Consider the following 16,950-nt stretch of genomic DNA (forward strand, 5'->3'; position numbering starts at 1 on the left):
AAAGCACAAAGCTAATACCATATTAACTGCTCTGCAAGTGAAAATTTATGAAGTATGTTTTTCCATAATAATGCTAATACATACTAAAAATAATACATCAGTTTATTCAGTTTTTCTCTTAAACTAATATTTACTAACTGTTACTTTGTGCTAGAAATTAATGTTAGATACCGGGGATCAAGTAGTAATAAGGTAGGCAGTATTTGTGAAGGTTTACTTTATGTGTTTTTCACCATTCAAATTTTATTCCTACTCTTTGGTAATGGATTATAATTGATTGGATGCTCAGAGATTTCAAATCTTAAAAAGCTATTGGAAACCATCATTTAGTAATATTATATATGGGAGAAACCATTATTGGAATGATATAAACTTTTCTATATCTAGACAGACAAATCATAGCCAGCAGACATGTGATAATATTTAATGGCATTAGATAGTGATAGCTTCTCAGCCATATTCACAATAATACTACCCTAAAACTAGCCTGTTAAGTCCCTGTCCCTGGCTTGAAGCTTTCTAACTACTTGGCCTACATTCAACATGAGTGATCTTTTCAAAATGTAAATCTACTTACTAAAGTCCAATAAATTTACATTGAGATTAGGATAATGATAACATGCCTCGCCATGGCCTACAAGGCCTTGTTTGTAAATAATACTGACAGCCTCTTTCACCTTCTATCTCTTCTTGCTTGACCTACCTTTTGCTTCTATCTTTTTGCTTAACCTGTCTCCTTCCCAACCTCTCTCTCTGTTTGTATCTCTCTCTCACTCTGACCTCTACTCACAAAGACCCCCACTCATTTAGTCTCATGTGACTTGCAAATTCTGTTCCCACATCCTGAGAAGTGCTTTCTTTCCTTCTTTTCTCCTGCCAGCATACTTACTCTCTGTTTCCCCTCCACTGTCACTTAGGGAAGCCCTTTTCTGATTTTCCTGACCAGATCATATCCCTTATTATAAACTCCAATAGCATCTCTCCTTCATAACATTTATACTTATCAGATTTAAAATCTTACATCTACCATATTTTGCGATTATTGAATAATATCTATCTCCTACCACTGGTTTTAAGGACAAGGACCATATCCTTGCTTAATATGTTAGTCGTATAGCCAAGAACATAGCTTATAATAAATGGTTGCTAAATGGATGGATAGATAGAAAGACAAATTAATGACTTGGTTGAATAAACACTGGCAATTCTTTTCTCTCTGAACCAATTTCTTTTTTGAATCACAATTTCTATCATTTGTATCAAGTCTTTCCTATTTTTTATATTTTTTATATCAGTTATGGGTAACATCTCTTAAATACCTAATAAAACCACATTCTGCTTATTCTTCCCTCTTTTTAATCTCAGGAAGCATACAGTAAGTTTTTAAGCTATTTTTCTACATACATATAGTATATATTAATTTTATATATTAACTCCAGATTTCAGAGGTAACTTGAAGTCATTTCCTGATAACATTTATGATTGTTGGGAAAATATCGATACTAAATCACACTAAATACTTCTAAAATTACAGAGTAATTACAAATTAATAAAATACATCTTCGAACATAAATATATATTTAACAAATGTTTTCTTTTTTAGTAATAAAAGAAATAGTTACCTATTGTAGAGAATTTTGCAAAAAACAAAATGTGAATGAAAAACCAAATAATCTATATTCTCATGACTTAGAGAAAAACATTCTTAATAAGTGGTTTTATTGTTTTATTTCCTTTCATGATTTTTTGTTCTAGCACAGTTTAAAATTAAGATTAGAAATTTTTGTTCTTTATTTCACTCAGTATTATGTAAGAGAATATTCCAATGTTATTTATGTCTACAATATAAATATAATTTTAATGGTTGTATAATATGCAACTTCATCATTCTGACATGTGATCTCATCCTCAAGTTCACCTTGAGGTTCAAGATGGCTGGAAGCTCTAGACATCATATCTGCATTCTAGATAGCAAAAGGGGGAATGCATCAATCAAAAAGGTTTGACCTCAAGTTGACAGAGCTAATTTTAAGCAGCCTAGAAATACCACAAAGCATCTCCATTTACACCTCCATTTACATCTCATTGGCTAGAACATAATGTTTGGTTCACAATTGGCTGCAAAATACACTAGAAACTTCAGAGTTTTTTAGTTGGATATACTGCTGCTTCAAAATAAAGGTTCTGTTAATGAGAGTAAAAAAGGAGAATGGATATTATATGACAATGTAGTTTACTCCATTCAACTAAAATCCATTGTCTCTTCTTTCCAGGCTAACTTACATTTTCTGCTTCCCCTGTAATTGCGTATAATAATGTGAATGGGTTGTAGCCAATGAAATATGAGGAGACATACTATGTGCCACTTCTGAACTTTTAAGAAGAAGGATTATCCTCTCCATGGAGAAAAGGATGAGGAATTCCTGACAACTGCAAATACTCACTTTAGACTATTACGACAGCGGGAATAATATTCTTTTGTGTTTAAATTATACACTTGGGCATTATTTGTAATGCAGTTGACATTGCCTGAATGTTAGCCATACAAACAAGGAAACTTTTAAAAATGAATGGGACACAATTAATAATGAGTCTAGGACAACAACAACAACAACAACAACAACAACAAACCAGGGCATTCCAGGCAAAGCAGGACTGATCATCCAAGCAATTATACGGTGTTTTTAAATAGAGTAAAAAATAACTATTAAATGTTTTCTGCACCTATTTTTTTATTGTAAGATCTATAATGTGTATTTTTCTTTTTTTTTTTTTTTAAAGATTTTACTTATTTATTAGAGTGAAAGAGAGAGAATGAGGGGGGGGAAGCAGAGAGAAAAGCAGAGTCCCCACTGAGCTCTTTAATAACAAAGAGCCCAACACAGGGCTCTGGGCTTGCTCCCTGGACACTGGGCTGAATCCCAGGACTCCAGGATCATGCCTGAGCTGAAGGCAGATGCTTAACTGACTGAGATACCCAGGCACCCCAATGTGGGTATTTCTTAGAGCATTTCTTAATAGCAACTATGAAGAAATCCCTTCTAATGAGCATCAGAAAGCATTGCATTTAAGGAAAGCATATAATTTGATTAAATGAATAAAATTATTAAATTGAGCAATCTGAATCAACAATACAGTTTAATTTTATGTCTCCAAATGTGGTCTATAGAATGAGTGAACATTCAAAGGAAAAAAATGTGTGTGTATGCTTGTGTATATGTATTTAAATCCTAGTTTCATGCTTTTATTTGAAGGACTTTTTAAATTACACTGAAATATTTTGCTATACATTGCTACCTAATTATGGGGGAGATGAAGACTAAGATAAGTATTACATTTATGGGCACAACAGATTTTGCTTTGCTAAAATAAAACAAAGTTAAACCATTTTAAGCACCTATTTTGCTTACTATGAATGGTACATTAATTCAAAATACTAATTGCATGGAATACAGATTACAAAAACCTATTTAACATTTAATGCTGACCTCTGCTTTTTGAAGCTTGACTGGTTAATATAAATTTCTAAAATTTGCAGTCCATCTATCAACCATTAAAAATCCATATGCTCTATTTTTTATCCTCATCTTTAATAACAAAGCACAGGATTAATAACCATCTGGGGTTAATACTTCCCAGATGTGATTCAGATCATCAACTGTTCTAAACCAGTCATTAATTCTTTGAAAGTATATTAAGTCCTGATTGGGGTTGCTTAAATAGCTTTTAAGCTCTTTTATAGCCTTTATTTCATAGGTAAGTATTTTTCCCACCCACTTTTCAACTTTAATTTTAGTGAAAGAAAACTGATAATGAGAAAATGGATTGGATTGTCTAAAATACAAAAATGAGAGTAAGTGTATAAACTCTCCCTGTACTCAATCCAATGCTGAATAAGAGCTCAGTTCAATTTTCACAACCATTTAGTCTTTTCTTCACAGATGATTCGGCCCAAAGATTATAACGAACTGTTTCAGGCCCAATGAGAGTTGCAAAATGCAGCCTTTAACCAATATCTTATCTAAAATAATTTGCTACTTGTATATTTAGCTATCCAACCAACTTTTATCCAACATCTGTCATATGGCAATCACTGTATTGCCTAATTCAGATACAGATGACACACCTAATCCACTTGAGAGTTCACAATCTGGTAGGAGACAGATATTTAAATATAGTGAAATAAATGCTGTGATATGCACTGAGTTCTAGGTATTCCCAAAAAAGGAGTTTCCTAATTCAATGTTCTGCAGTATAAGTTTCCCCAGAAAAGATGGAAAATCTTTGCTTTTAAATCCAATAGGAAAAACCCAGAGAAAATAAGATTGGTTGGCAAGAGAACTTTCTAGATAAACTCAACCGCATGGTCTTATATACAGAAAAAGAGAACAAATTACATAGAAGAAACTGCAAAAGTCTCTGTAGAAAAAGCTGGAAGGCAGGAATGGCTGAAGGGCAGAGAATATCAGAAGGTAAAAATGGAGAAGCAGCTGTGGGCTGCAGGTAAATTGTAGATAAGGGGAGTTGGGGTGAAATAGGGACAAGAATAGATCTTTAATTTCAGATCAGTTCTGGCCACAAGACGAAGGATGGGTTGGAAAGGTTGGTGGAAGGCGCTGGAGAAAAACCTAAAGCAAGTGGATAATTTAAAACACATCCATGGTGATTTGAAGAAGAAATGATGAGGAGTCAAACTGATGCAGTAATGATAGAGAATGATTTGAAAGAGCTTTAAGGAGGTAGAATCAACAGGATTTGGTGATTGGCTGTAGGGTTAAGGATGAGTCAATTACTTAAAATACAAACAAACTTATAAGAATATCTGGCCTATTATATTTCATCTAGTTGTTACATACTTTACCAAAAATCTCTTAGAGTTTATAAGAGAATTTAGCTTTTGCATTGGGCCTGCTTTAGATTTAGATATAGACTCTCTGTTTATAAATGAAATAGTTTGTAAATATCTCAAATAATTCTGGTTAAAATAATGTGGTATAAACATATGTATATAATGGAATATTACTCAGCCATAAAAAAGAAGGAAATCTTGCCATTTGCAATAATGTGGATGGAGCCAGAGAGTATAATACTAAGCAAAATAAGTCAGAGAAAGACAAATAGTGTATTATTTCACTCATATGTGGAATTTAAGAAATGAAACAAATGAACATGGAGAGGGAAAAAAGAGAGGCAAACCAAGACAGACTCTTAACTATAGAGAACAAATTGAGGGTTGCTGGAGGGGAGGTGGATGGGGGGATGGGTTAAATGGGTGATGGATATTAAGGAGGGCACTTGTGATGAGCACTGGGTGTTGTATGTAAGTGATGAATCCTAAATTCTACACCTGAAACTAATATTACACTGTATGTTAACTAACCAGAATTTAAATAAAAACTTGGGAAAAAAAAGAAATCACAGTTGCTCAGATATTAAATATTTTAAAATTTATGCATTCTTATAAACTGTGCATATTCATTCACGGGTCTCCTCACATTGCCTACACACAGGGGAGATCATTTCTCCATGCATGAGTTGATAAAAGAGGGCTTACAGCTCTGGATAATTCATATTGCTGTGTTCCCTTCAAGGAAATTCTACCTTCCACGGATTTCATGTTTCCTGGCCAGTCTTAAAACAATGTCAGTGTTTCACTGCCTTGTTTTTGCTGCCACTGCTGCCGCTGCCACCACCACCAGTGTCATCATCAGGTTTGCAATCTGCCTTTACAATTAGATAGCTCAAGTAAGGGAATTCATTTAAGAATACCCAGTAACTGGATCTGGATATTTAGCAGCAACCTGGTCAGCTGCACAAGTGCTGAAGACCCCACTCTTTTTCTCATGGCTTTTTCTCTGCATGTGCTATGTTCTCCTCTTCTGCTCCTTTAACTCTCCTTTAACTGCTACTATTTTCTGCTCTCTTAGAACTTGCACTTGCACATGAGTTTGATTTATTACAGCCCCTCTGCTCTAATCCTTTTCTATGTATTTTTCACTGTATCTTTATGGAAGAAGTTTTAGATTGTTGTTTTCCTGTAAGGAAATTCCTAAATTCCTAAAAAGGAATCTGGTTAGTTTAGTCATTAAAGGAAATCATACATAAGAGGTGAGAGGTAGCTGGTTAGGCAATGAACTGGATGTCTTTTGATGAGGTGAGCACCTCTGTCCCAATAAGATATGGTTAAGGGAGTAGGACACTAACCATAATGGATAACCTTCAATAAGCCTCTGGGTCAATTTACTTCTATTAAAAGACAGTTTCTATTAAAAGAAACTCTAACATTTCTCTTATTTTTTTCTCTAACATTTATAATAAACTTATTTCTATGAGGTTATTTTTTATTACATTACTCCATATTTTACACCTAATTGGCTTACAACATGTATAAAGATATGAGACACAAAGGGATAATCCCCCCCAAAATACACTAAAGGAATATTTCTCTAGTTCTTTCCAAGAGAAAAAATATCAAAAAAAAGAAAGAAAAAGAAAAAAGAAAATTTAAAAAGTACCCTAAGAGCAAAAGAATTCAAAGGTAGAAACAATGAAGAAATAAAGTGTACAGAATTAAAAAAAATAAAAATAAAAGCCTTGTAAATGCATCTATAGACTGAATTCTGCAATCACCTGGATATACTACTTAAATCTTTTGACATATATTTATGCCATTTAAGCATGCATGTATGCCAGATTCGTACTATTAAGTATGCTATTATTGTCCTCAATCTTTCACCTCTTCCTATACTTGTGCCATTTGTCATACAACTTTGCAGTGCCCTCCCATTGGGTTCTTTTTATGATTTGATTTGGCCAATGGAGGCACTGCAGATGTAATACAATATAAGTTTGAAGATCAAAAAAATAATAATCTAAACATGCACCAAATATTCTTATGCCACTAACTGAAAAGCTGTATTTAATAATTAACCATCCTTTGCTTTGGGATATCCTTTGGTCTTCAAAGACGAATTTATCTTTTTATCAGCACTTTTCAAAAAACTACATATGTTTTTAAACAACATCTGTGTCATTCTAACAACACTGTAACTAGATTAAGACTGCACTTGAACAACCTTATAGGTTATTTTTTACCCTCCACAGCATCAATTGTGATGTTGAAACCAATCCATGGTTGTAGGTACACTGAATGACAAATAATCCTGGCTTTGGGATTGAGCTACCCTGGCTTTAATACCTCCTTCCGTCAATATCACCACAAACTTAGGTAGGTTATATGATTTTTTCTCAGTATAAAATGTTTTTCTCATGTAAAAATGTTACTAAAGATATTTACTTCACATAGATATTAGTAGGACTAAATTAAAAAGTATATAAAATGTTTAAGCACAGTTCTTATTGCAGACCCATGACATTAATAATTTGAACATTCTGAGACAGAAATTTTCATTGGGTCTCCTGTGAAACCAAGATACACAGAACTAAATTTCTAAGAGTTCCCAGGAGTGTCATGGTTTACTACTCAACCTGCACACCACAGGAAAGCTCTGAAGTCTTCCTTTACTGATTTGTAAAGAATAATAGCAATAATGTCAGGTAAACAGAGGCATGAAAATTTGATTTATTTTCTAGATTAAATGAACTTGAAAATAAAGCCAACCACTACTGATAATGAAGGGAAAGCAAAAAATTTAGACCATTCATTGCATAAAATCAGAAGGCAGGAAAAATTAAGTAAAATCATAATTTGCAAAACGGTTTAAGCAAATGTTTCAGCCAATTATATAATGTCTGTGAGAGTTGAAGATGTAAGGAACCACTTCAAAATATGCCAGAGCATTCAGCTCTTCCTAACAAGGCCTGCCCCCAGGAGAAACTATTTTATCAGAGCCTAACCTACTTGAAGGAAGAAAAATACTCAGCTCCAGCAGGCTCTAGCCTTCCATGTAGGAGGAGGAATATACCCAACTCCAGCTGCCTCTGGCCATGCTAACCCATCTAATGGTGAAGTTCAGAGTCCAGAGGCACAGGCCCACCAAAAGAAAGAGGCCCAATTATAGGACTGGAGAACACTTCCCCTACCTCCCTACACCTCACTACCATATTACAAAGGCCCACTGACCTCAGTTTCTTTTACCCAGACATCATGTCTACCTTTCAGTAACAAATTACAAGATGTACTGAAAGGCAAAACTGAAAACACTAGTTGAAGAGACTGAAAAAGAATTAGAACCAGAGTCATTAGATATGACAGGAATATTGGAATTATCAGACCAGGAATTTTTTAAAGTTATGATTAATATGCTAAGGGCTTCAATAGATAAAGAAGACTATGTGCAAATACTGATGGGCAATGGAAGTAGAGAAACAGGAACCCTAAAATGAATCAAAAAGAAATAGAAGAGATCAAGAACGATGTAACAGAAATGAGAAATGCTTCTGAAGGGCTCATTAACAGACTGGGCATAATTGAGAAAGAATCCCTTGGGGTTCCTGTGTAGCTCAGTCGGTTAAGTGTCTGACTCTTGGTTTTGGCTCAGGTCATGATCTCAGTCAGGATCATGAGATTGAACCCTGCATTGTACTTCACACTGGGTGTGAAGCCTGCTGAACATTCTCTCTCTCACCCTCTTCCTTTGCCCCTCCCCCCCCACTCCTGTGCACTCTCTCTCTCTCAAAAAAAAAAAAAAAAAAAAAAAGAATCTCTGAGTTTGAGGATATGACAATAGAAACTTCCAAAACTGAAGAGCAATTTCTTTCAAATGTGAAACAATATGAAATTAATATGATGGATATTTAGAAACTATGACATAAGTTGAGAAGTTTCTCAAAAGAAAAACTATTTAGATATCAGTTTTGAAAGCAGTAACTGAAACAATCCATTCTTAACAGATGTTATAACCAAAACTTGTATTTTCAGAATTTGAACACATACATGTAAGTTTTGGATAACTTCAATGTATTATAAAATGAATCAAAATGCTATACTAAAGTCTACTGCTATGATAAATTGGTTCCTATTATATGAAATACAGAAATTACAAACAAAAAAGGAAATTAATTATCAGTAGGTATTCCATTCTATCTTTGGTTTTTCAACTTTGGAACAATGATATTATGAAATTATGGTCTCTAATACATGGAATACAGTACCTTTCCACACAGTTTAATTGTAAATAAGACTCTTTCATTATAAAAATCATTTTTTATTATAAAAATCATTAGCAACTGAATTACTATGTTCATTTATAGTTTTATTTAGACATGAATGACCTGTATCACTATTCCAACTACTTCAGGGTAAATTTCCTAATACCAATTCACTATGCTTAACAGATAAGATCACATATCTTGTATCATCTTGCATTATTCAAACCCCAAAGATCATCTAAGCCACAACACGCAAAAAATATATACATGATATTTGAAATCAATATATGCCATCTGAGAAAGAGTTTTCTAATCTGTAATTGGCATAATTAATATAAAATACAACTTAATATCCAAAGGCACTTTTTTTCTACTAGCATTCAGTTTTCTCTTAATTCTTTTTATTAAAGTGTACTTCACTGTTGAAAAGGAAGCTTGATTTTGAGTATTGGAGTCCCTATATCTATGTCCACTACAACTTTGTAACAAAGATCTGATCTACCATGTATACAAGTAGCCAAAACAAGAGGGTAGGGTGAAAAATATCTGGGATAAGCAAACCTTTCATTTTCTTGCTAAAAATATTACTATGAATAAAAATAAATAGTGAAAATATTTCAAGCGAATTGATGGAGTGCTTAAAAAACAAGTTCTTTGTATCAACATTAAGTATTTATAATATTAAGTAAAACCAAATAATACCTTATGGAATTATTATTATTATTATGAAATGTTTTCTTTTAACTATCAGATTTTATTAGGTATAAGTACTGTTAATAATCAGTATGCAGCTACCCAAACAGTCATTTATCTTTTCAATTACAGTATCAAAACAAAAAAGCCACATGGCTATTACATCTTAAGTAGTATCAAAAATAATTTAAAAAGCTCAAAGAAAATAATGTAAGTTTTAATCATGGAATTCCTTTTTTATATTATGAAGTCTTTCATTTTTCTGGTGAGTAGCAGTTACTTTTTATTAGTCAGAATTAATATTGAGCCAGGGTGCCCCAATGTGACATACCCCACTGCTATTTGGCATTGAATGGGACCCAATCTGTAATGCCTATTAAGGATTTTGAATGTCACATTCAACTACAGATCTTCTTGAATTATTCTCTTTCATCTACAATATTATATATTGACTAAAACCAAATTGGAATGAAAATATCAAAGGAAATGAGTAAACATGAGTAAATGTTTCAAGAAAATTTATATAATTTTTCTTTAACACCTTTTCAGACTATGAAAACAAACTCAAGAAATATATATATTTTTTAATTTCTTCTTTTGTACAAAGTTATTGCATGAACAGTATCTTTCATGTTTCTTTTTTTCTCCTTAGCATTAAAATGGCATGACATCTTAAAGACTATCTTCTTCCCAGGAGATTTTCAAAATTAAATAGGTCTTTCAGTTTTGCAAGGAGTAAGATTTAGTATTAACCAGGTATTAGTTATTTATAGCAAATGAAAAATCCAGGGCATATGCCTATGCTTAATATTTATGAAAACATTTCTTCAGTATTCACTAACAACTTCTATAGTGTTAATGTGAAAATTTTTATTCATGCAGCATTCTTTCATTGATTATCATGGCACTATTAGCAACTCTGCTGTATCATCATAATTTTATTATGTTAGTGTATTACATTGACAGATCAAGGATGGAAGGGATGCTTATAGGATAAAGCTCTTAAGAGTTTTAAATTATGTAGACATAAAATTCTTGACATTAGACCATGAAAGCACAGTGTTAAGAATTATAACCACTGGTTACCAAAACCTTTGATATATTCATTCTTTTCTAAAATCAAGCTTCATTATATATGCAAGTATAAGTATTCAATTTCACTCCCTTCTCAATATATCAATAATGTCATATTACTTATATTTTGAATATCCTTTTCATAACAATTTTCTAAGGTGCCTTTCATTTCCACAGGTCTACATTATTATATAAAACAAAAGAAAACTTTAATACTTTTTGTTTGTTTGTTTAACTGAATCCAGAAAGTTTTTACTTTTACTTCTATTTACTTGGGCTGAACTACACACTATATAAGTCAATTAAGACACTGAAATTCTAAGTCTTCCACAATTTGGTTAGGCTATAATCACTGTCTTATTTCCCACAAAACCAACACTCCAACCACCATTATTTTCAACATTCCCAAGACTTAATCACACATTTAAGAATGCTGTGCCTTTCCTCAAGTTTTTTTCTTTGCCTAACAGATGCTTTCCACCCTCTTGTCCAGCCCATATGGGATTCCTTCACAGTTTATCAGAAAGAGCAAATGTCACATCTTACTACCAATTTTCCCTAACCAGAATTAATCCCTCCATTCATTATTCTTTCATAAACCATTATGCAAAACTACCTGAAAACACTCTGACCTTGTGATTGTGCAGAATGATCTCTATACTATGAGGCCTCTGGAGCAATGTAAGCACTTAACAAGGTACTTGGCACAAAGAGCATAAAATGGAAGTTTGTTAAATTGAATTCTGGACATCACATATTTTAAGTGTTGGTGCAAATGAGTTGACAAGGAAGCATTTCAGTAAATATATACATTTCTTTTTCATTTTTGCAAGCCTAAGTAGACATTTGCTTGACTACACACTCATCTATGTTCCACGTTTTCTAACCATAGAGGTGCTTACCTCCTACTCAAATAACCAGTAATGGTTTTATTCACAGACACTGTAAATGTGTACTGCTGTAACTACATCAGCGTACTACTGGTGGAATGGCTGTTTTAAGTAAAAAACAAAAAAACTATAAAGTCATTTATTAAATCACACATTTTATATAGTATATAATTTCAAAAATGTTTCTTACTTGAAGTCTTTATAGAAAAAAATTTTATCAATGGAAAAGTTATTCCTAGAAAACATTCAGAGCAATACCAATTACTTGCCAAATTTATCATCTAGCTGTCTTTTTTACCCATGGCATATTTGTAAAACCAACTGAATTAGTGTCTCTGAAAAAAAATCAACTTTAGTTAAAATAGCCATTCATATTAGCATGGCTCAATAAACCTGACAACCTGAAAAAAGTCATACAATTTCAAACAGATATAATTACAATTTTAATATACAGATATAAATGGTAGTTTAAATGTTATAAACTGAAACACAAAAAATCTTTTAAAAAAAGATTTATTTACTTATTTGAGAGAGAGAAAGAAAGAGAGAGAGAAGGAGAGAGAGAGAGTCTCAAGCAGACTCCATGCTGAGTGCAGAGCCCGATGCAGGGCTCAATCTCACAACCGTAAGATCGTGACCTGAGTCAAAACCAAGATTTGGACATTTAAGTGAAAGCCCTACTCAGGCACCCCCCAAAAAATATTTCTAAGGTACCCAAATACTGCTATTCATTGGATTATAAATGTTTTTGTACAGATTTAATAGAAAGACTTTAAAATTTCATTTTACTTGGTTACTAGGAACATTATGGACATTAAGTGCTGAATAATTTCTAAGACATTAGTGATCAGCAACACTATAGTTTGTTCTAACAGAATATACTTCTAAAGTATAGGGCTTAAGTGGAAGAAATCAAAACAGTGATAGCCCCCCTTATCTTTGCATATGTGAAGGATTTTGTGAATATTGCAACATTTCTCAGACACGGGTGGAACAAAGTTTAACCCTCAAGTTTTTCATTTAGTAGCTATATAAACTTGGATGTATTACTTAAACACTCTGAATCTCTGCTTCATCATTTGTAACTTGGGAATAATGATTCTCAGAGTTTCTAAGATGTGAAAGTGCTCAATAAATATTCTTTTTAAAATGTTATAAACTGATTAACAGTTTCTATAGATTTTAAATTATTTAACTAATACAGATGTCTAGATGATTTTCATTCTCACCATTTTTAGAGACTTTTTCAAAGTCTTTCACCCTTACTGATTATTTCCTTACGTGTTTTAACCTATAAGGAGTATTAAGTAAATGTCATTCTTATCGGTAATATACCCACTTCACTCAAAGAGAAACTGAAACTGTATGTTTCCTTTAAAACTTACGTAAATCATCTATCCATTTTATTTTTTCCCTGGATTCACCTTTGTTTCACCTAATTCATGTAGCTTCATCTGTATCTATTATAAACTATGCCCATATGCTCTCATTTTCAAGTATTCCTACTGCTTTCATTTGCTATGTATGCACTACTATTTGAGGGGTAATCTAAAAGTAATATAGCTCATTCCAACAGTGGCATTCCAAGGTAACTGAGCATTCAATTTACGTCTTAATGTCTGAATCCCTGTGCAGTTTTTCCTTCTGTAGTTTATACATATTGGTCACCGGCCTTTATATTTACATGGTTGAATCTTACAGGAAATAAAAAGCTCACATGTATGTTAAAGATTAGTATCTGCTTGGCTTAGAATTTTTGCTGCACTAATTCCTAGCTCTGTGACCTTGTAAAGGTTATGTAATGTACCTGAGTCTCGATTTCCATATCTTTCAATTCGGTAAAATTACTCTTGATTTCTAGGACTCATGTGAATAAACTGCTCTGAACAAAGCCCAGCATATGGTAAATGCTTGATAAGTATTAACCACCTCTTCCTTTTTCACCTTATTCTATCCTACTTATTTTCTCCTGTATTATTTCTCCTGTATTCTCCTTCCTTTTTTCTTTCTCTCTTTCCTCCTGCAAATCCGTGGCTGGTGTCCAAAATGTTCATCTCAGTCAAGTACTATGTTTATCAAGGGGAGAAAAGAAATCTGAATCAAGTATGCAAATAACAACATAAGTAATTGGCCTTTCATGAAGTTTCCAATGCTCCTCTCTGTTACCAGTCCCATGATAAAGAGGCAGGCTTTAGTCAGAAATAACTTAGCTTGAATTAAATCCCATCACTCACTACTTAGCCTATAACTTGCTGTTCCTTATACTCTTTAAGGAGAGGTTTCTCCGACTGGGAAACAGAACTAAGATATACCTCTTCAGGCTACCATAAAAATAAAGTGTAAAATTCTTAGTGCCGTGTCTGCAAATAGAAAACTATTGGGTAAGCATTACTTTTCAGACAATTTCGCACCTTCTCTAAATCATAAACCAGAAATAGTAAGGGAAAAAAAATCTCCCTTTCACAACACCTATGACAAGATCAGTAAAAAAAACAATAGCAGTAAGTTTATTTATAACTCTGTAAGTCCCTGTGTCTCCTCCTTACCAGTTTGCTTTGAAATGCAGCCTGATCAAGAAAACTCCAGTCGCTGGAGCAGGGATGTAACTCCTTCTGTTCCTCACACGATTATCCGGCTATAACTACATGAGGCCAGTGATAATATAATCACTAATATTTTTTGTCATTTTTTTCAAACAATGGAAAAGTAGTGCTTATACACTTTATAAGTTCTTATAAATTACTTTGTATACTGAGAAAGGAAACATGTATATATATCTTGGAAGAGAATTTTAAAAAAATGTTTCATTCATTTCTTGAAAGTAACTAATAAATTTGACATGCTTAATACACTCAATAAATACTGATGTTTAATGAAAATAAGATGATGAATGTATAAAGATACAAAGATGTATTTTCAGAAATTGATGAGCTTTATGAGAAAAAAATGAAAATTTAAGAAAAAATAAAATCAGTCTATAAAACAAATTTAAAGAAACAAATAGCCTGTTGAAAAAAGGAAGATTAAACTCTTCACAGAAATTTATAGTTGAAAACACACATTAAACGAGTAACTGTTGCTATAAAAGGTCAAATTTAAACAATTATTTGAATGATTCTAAAAAATAAAACATTTTCAGTCAACTTCTTTTAGATTTAAATCTGCAGATGTAATGGAAAAAGTGATGCAAAAATATCAACTAAGAATCTGATGAATGAGAAAAATACAATTTCTAAAAAAAGGAAGAAAAGCTAACCCAAGTATATCTGAATAACAGCTGACTACCTCCATTACTGAAAATTCTGCTTAATTAGACAAAATCTAAATAAAAAGCTTCAAAAACCACCCTTTTATTTTAACTCGAAATTTAAAAAAAGAAGTAGAAATACATTGCAACATCAAAATGATGCAAAATACATTAAACCATATTAAAAAGCAATTATAACCACAGCTAAAATGGTATCAGTACTTGAAAAATTGTAGTTTGTAAATTACACACCCTTAAATTACACATGCCTTTCAAAAGCAAGAACTCTCAGCTAACAGAAACCTAATCATAATATTTCTTTTTGTCAAGTTCAAAAAACACATACTACTTTAGTACACTCATATTTTCTAATAAAAATCAAATTGTTAATATCTGTAAAATCCACTTAAGATAATCTAAAGTTTGTTTATGGACAAATACTCACTGAGGTTACCAAATTTAATAGACCTATATATAAAAAACTGCCTTGAACTTACACACAGAAATTTTTTCTATGAGAAAACATTTATATGGGAGACGGTCTCATGTTACTATATATAAACACTATATTAAAGAAAGACTAATTTAAAAGAAAGCAAAGGTTTTTATACAACATTCTCATTGATTACAAGTTCTAATTGTATTTTAATCTTTTCTATGGGATTTTAGTTATATGCTAAAATTCATACTAACTAGAGGCCAAATCCACTGTTCCTTTAACTATTATAATAGGTCCTAAAAAACCTAGCAAGGATGAAAATTTTAAAAACATAATTAAACTTACCCCATTTAATGGATATGTTTTCCATCCTAGCTCTCCCAGCACTGTTGTTGTATCAAGCAACACAACTGGAATTAAATTTAAAAAAAAAACACAAAAACTTACATGAATTTCTCAATTGATGCAAAAATGTTATTTAAATCATTAATGTCAACTGCCTTTACTACTATTGCATTAGTTTTAATATGCTGCATTACTTACTTTAAAATTAACTGTGTATATTAAATACTAACATAATAATAATATTAAGTAATGATAAAATACATTAGGTGGTTATAACTTATTTTCAAAATATGTAATTTGTGTTTAACAATGCTAAATAAAATAGATAACTGAGCAACAGAATTAACAGCCATTTTTAATAGCTGGCTTTTAAAACTGATAAATGTTGATGGAGGTAATCCAGATGATGTGACTGCCAGTTGACCCTTGAGCTGAAACCAGGCAATAGGTTTCACTTCCCTCCCCCATCCTCAGAATGTAAGCTCTGCCTACTGTTTCCATAGTGGGAGCTGTTCCAAGGACATAGCCTTGAGAGAGTAACATGTTGTTGAGACCACCTGGATAGCATACATGACTGAACTCAGTTAAGGCTTCTATGTAAACTTTAAGATTCTGGTGGATGGGTGTGGAAATCTTGCAGCTGCCCAAGACAAGTAAGTTCCCTTGCTTATGAGCCCTCCCACCTACCAATTTGGAGTGGTCTGCTTCTTTCTGCAGTCTCTTGGCCTGCGTGAATAGGGGGTCAAATCGTGGACCAACAATGAAATAATCACCTTTGCTTTCCCCACCACTTTCATATATAGTTTTTCTATACCATATTAAAGAAAGAAAAACTGTGTTAAGGGAGGCTTCTGTAGCTTCTTTTATGTTATTAAATGCCCTTATATATGATTTGCAAAGTATGAAAACAACTCATTTTAAATAAACCTACTATCCTTAAAGTATAGAGTACAGTATTATTGTATGTGTGGGTATACTGACATCTGAGGCAAAAGCAAAAGTTACTCAAAATCCGGTCAAAAGGCAGACATAAAAACAAATGATTAGAACATATTCTGTTAAATTTTAAAATGGAGGATTATATAGGTTAGTAGGGAGGTCTGGGAGAATTTCACAAAGGAGATGCAATTTGAGCTGACCTAGGGTGAAGG

The 16,950-nt window shown here is 32.6% G+C and overlaps 1 protein-coding gene across 1 annotated transcript in view; it reads right to left on the reverse strand.

Annotated features, from left to right (window-relative positions):
* EPHA6 (EPH receptor A6) overlaps nucleotides 1-16,950 on the reverse strand; it is an 815,563-nt gene that overhangs the window by 725,555 nt on the left and 73,058 nt on the right. The window contains exon 2 of the mRNA XM_026491624.4: nucleotides 15,800-15,864. Coding sequence (XP_026347409.1) covers nucleotides 15,800-15,864 — 65 coding nt within the window. The remainder of the gene's footprint in view (nucleotides 1-15,799; nucleotides 15,865-16,950) is intronic.

Source organism: Ursus arctos, unplaced genomic scaffold (assembly GCF_023065955.2).
Source record: "Ursus arctos isolate Adak ecotype North America unplaced genomic scaffold, UrsArc2.0 scaffold_4, whole genome shotgun sequence".
Classification (NCBI taxonomy): Eukaryota; Metazoa; Chordata; class Mammalia; order Carnivora; family Ursidae; genus Ursus; species Ursus arctos.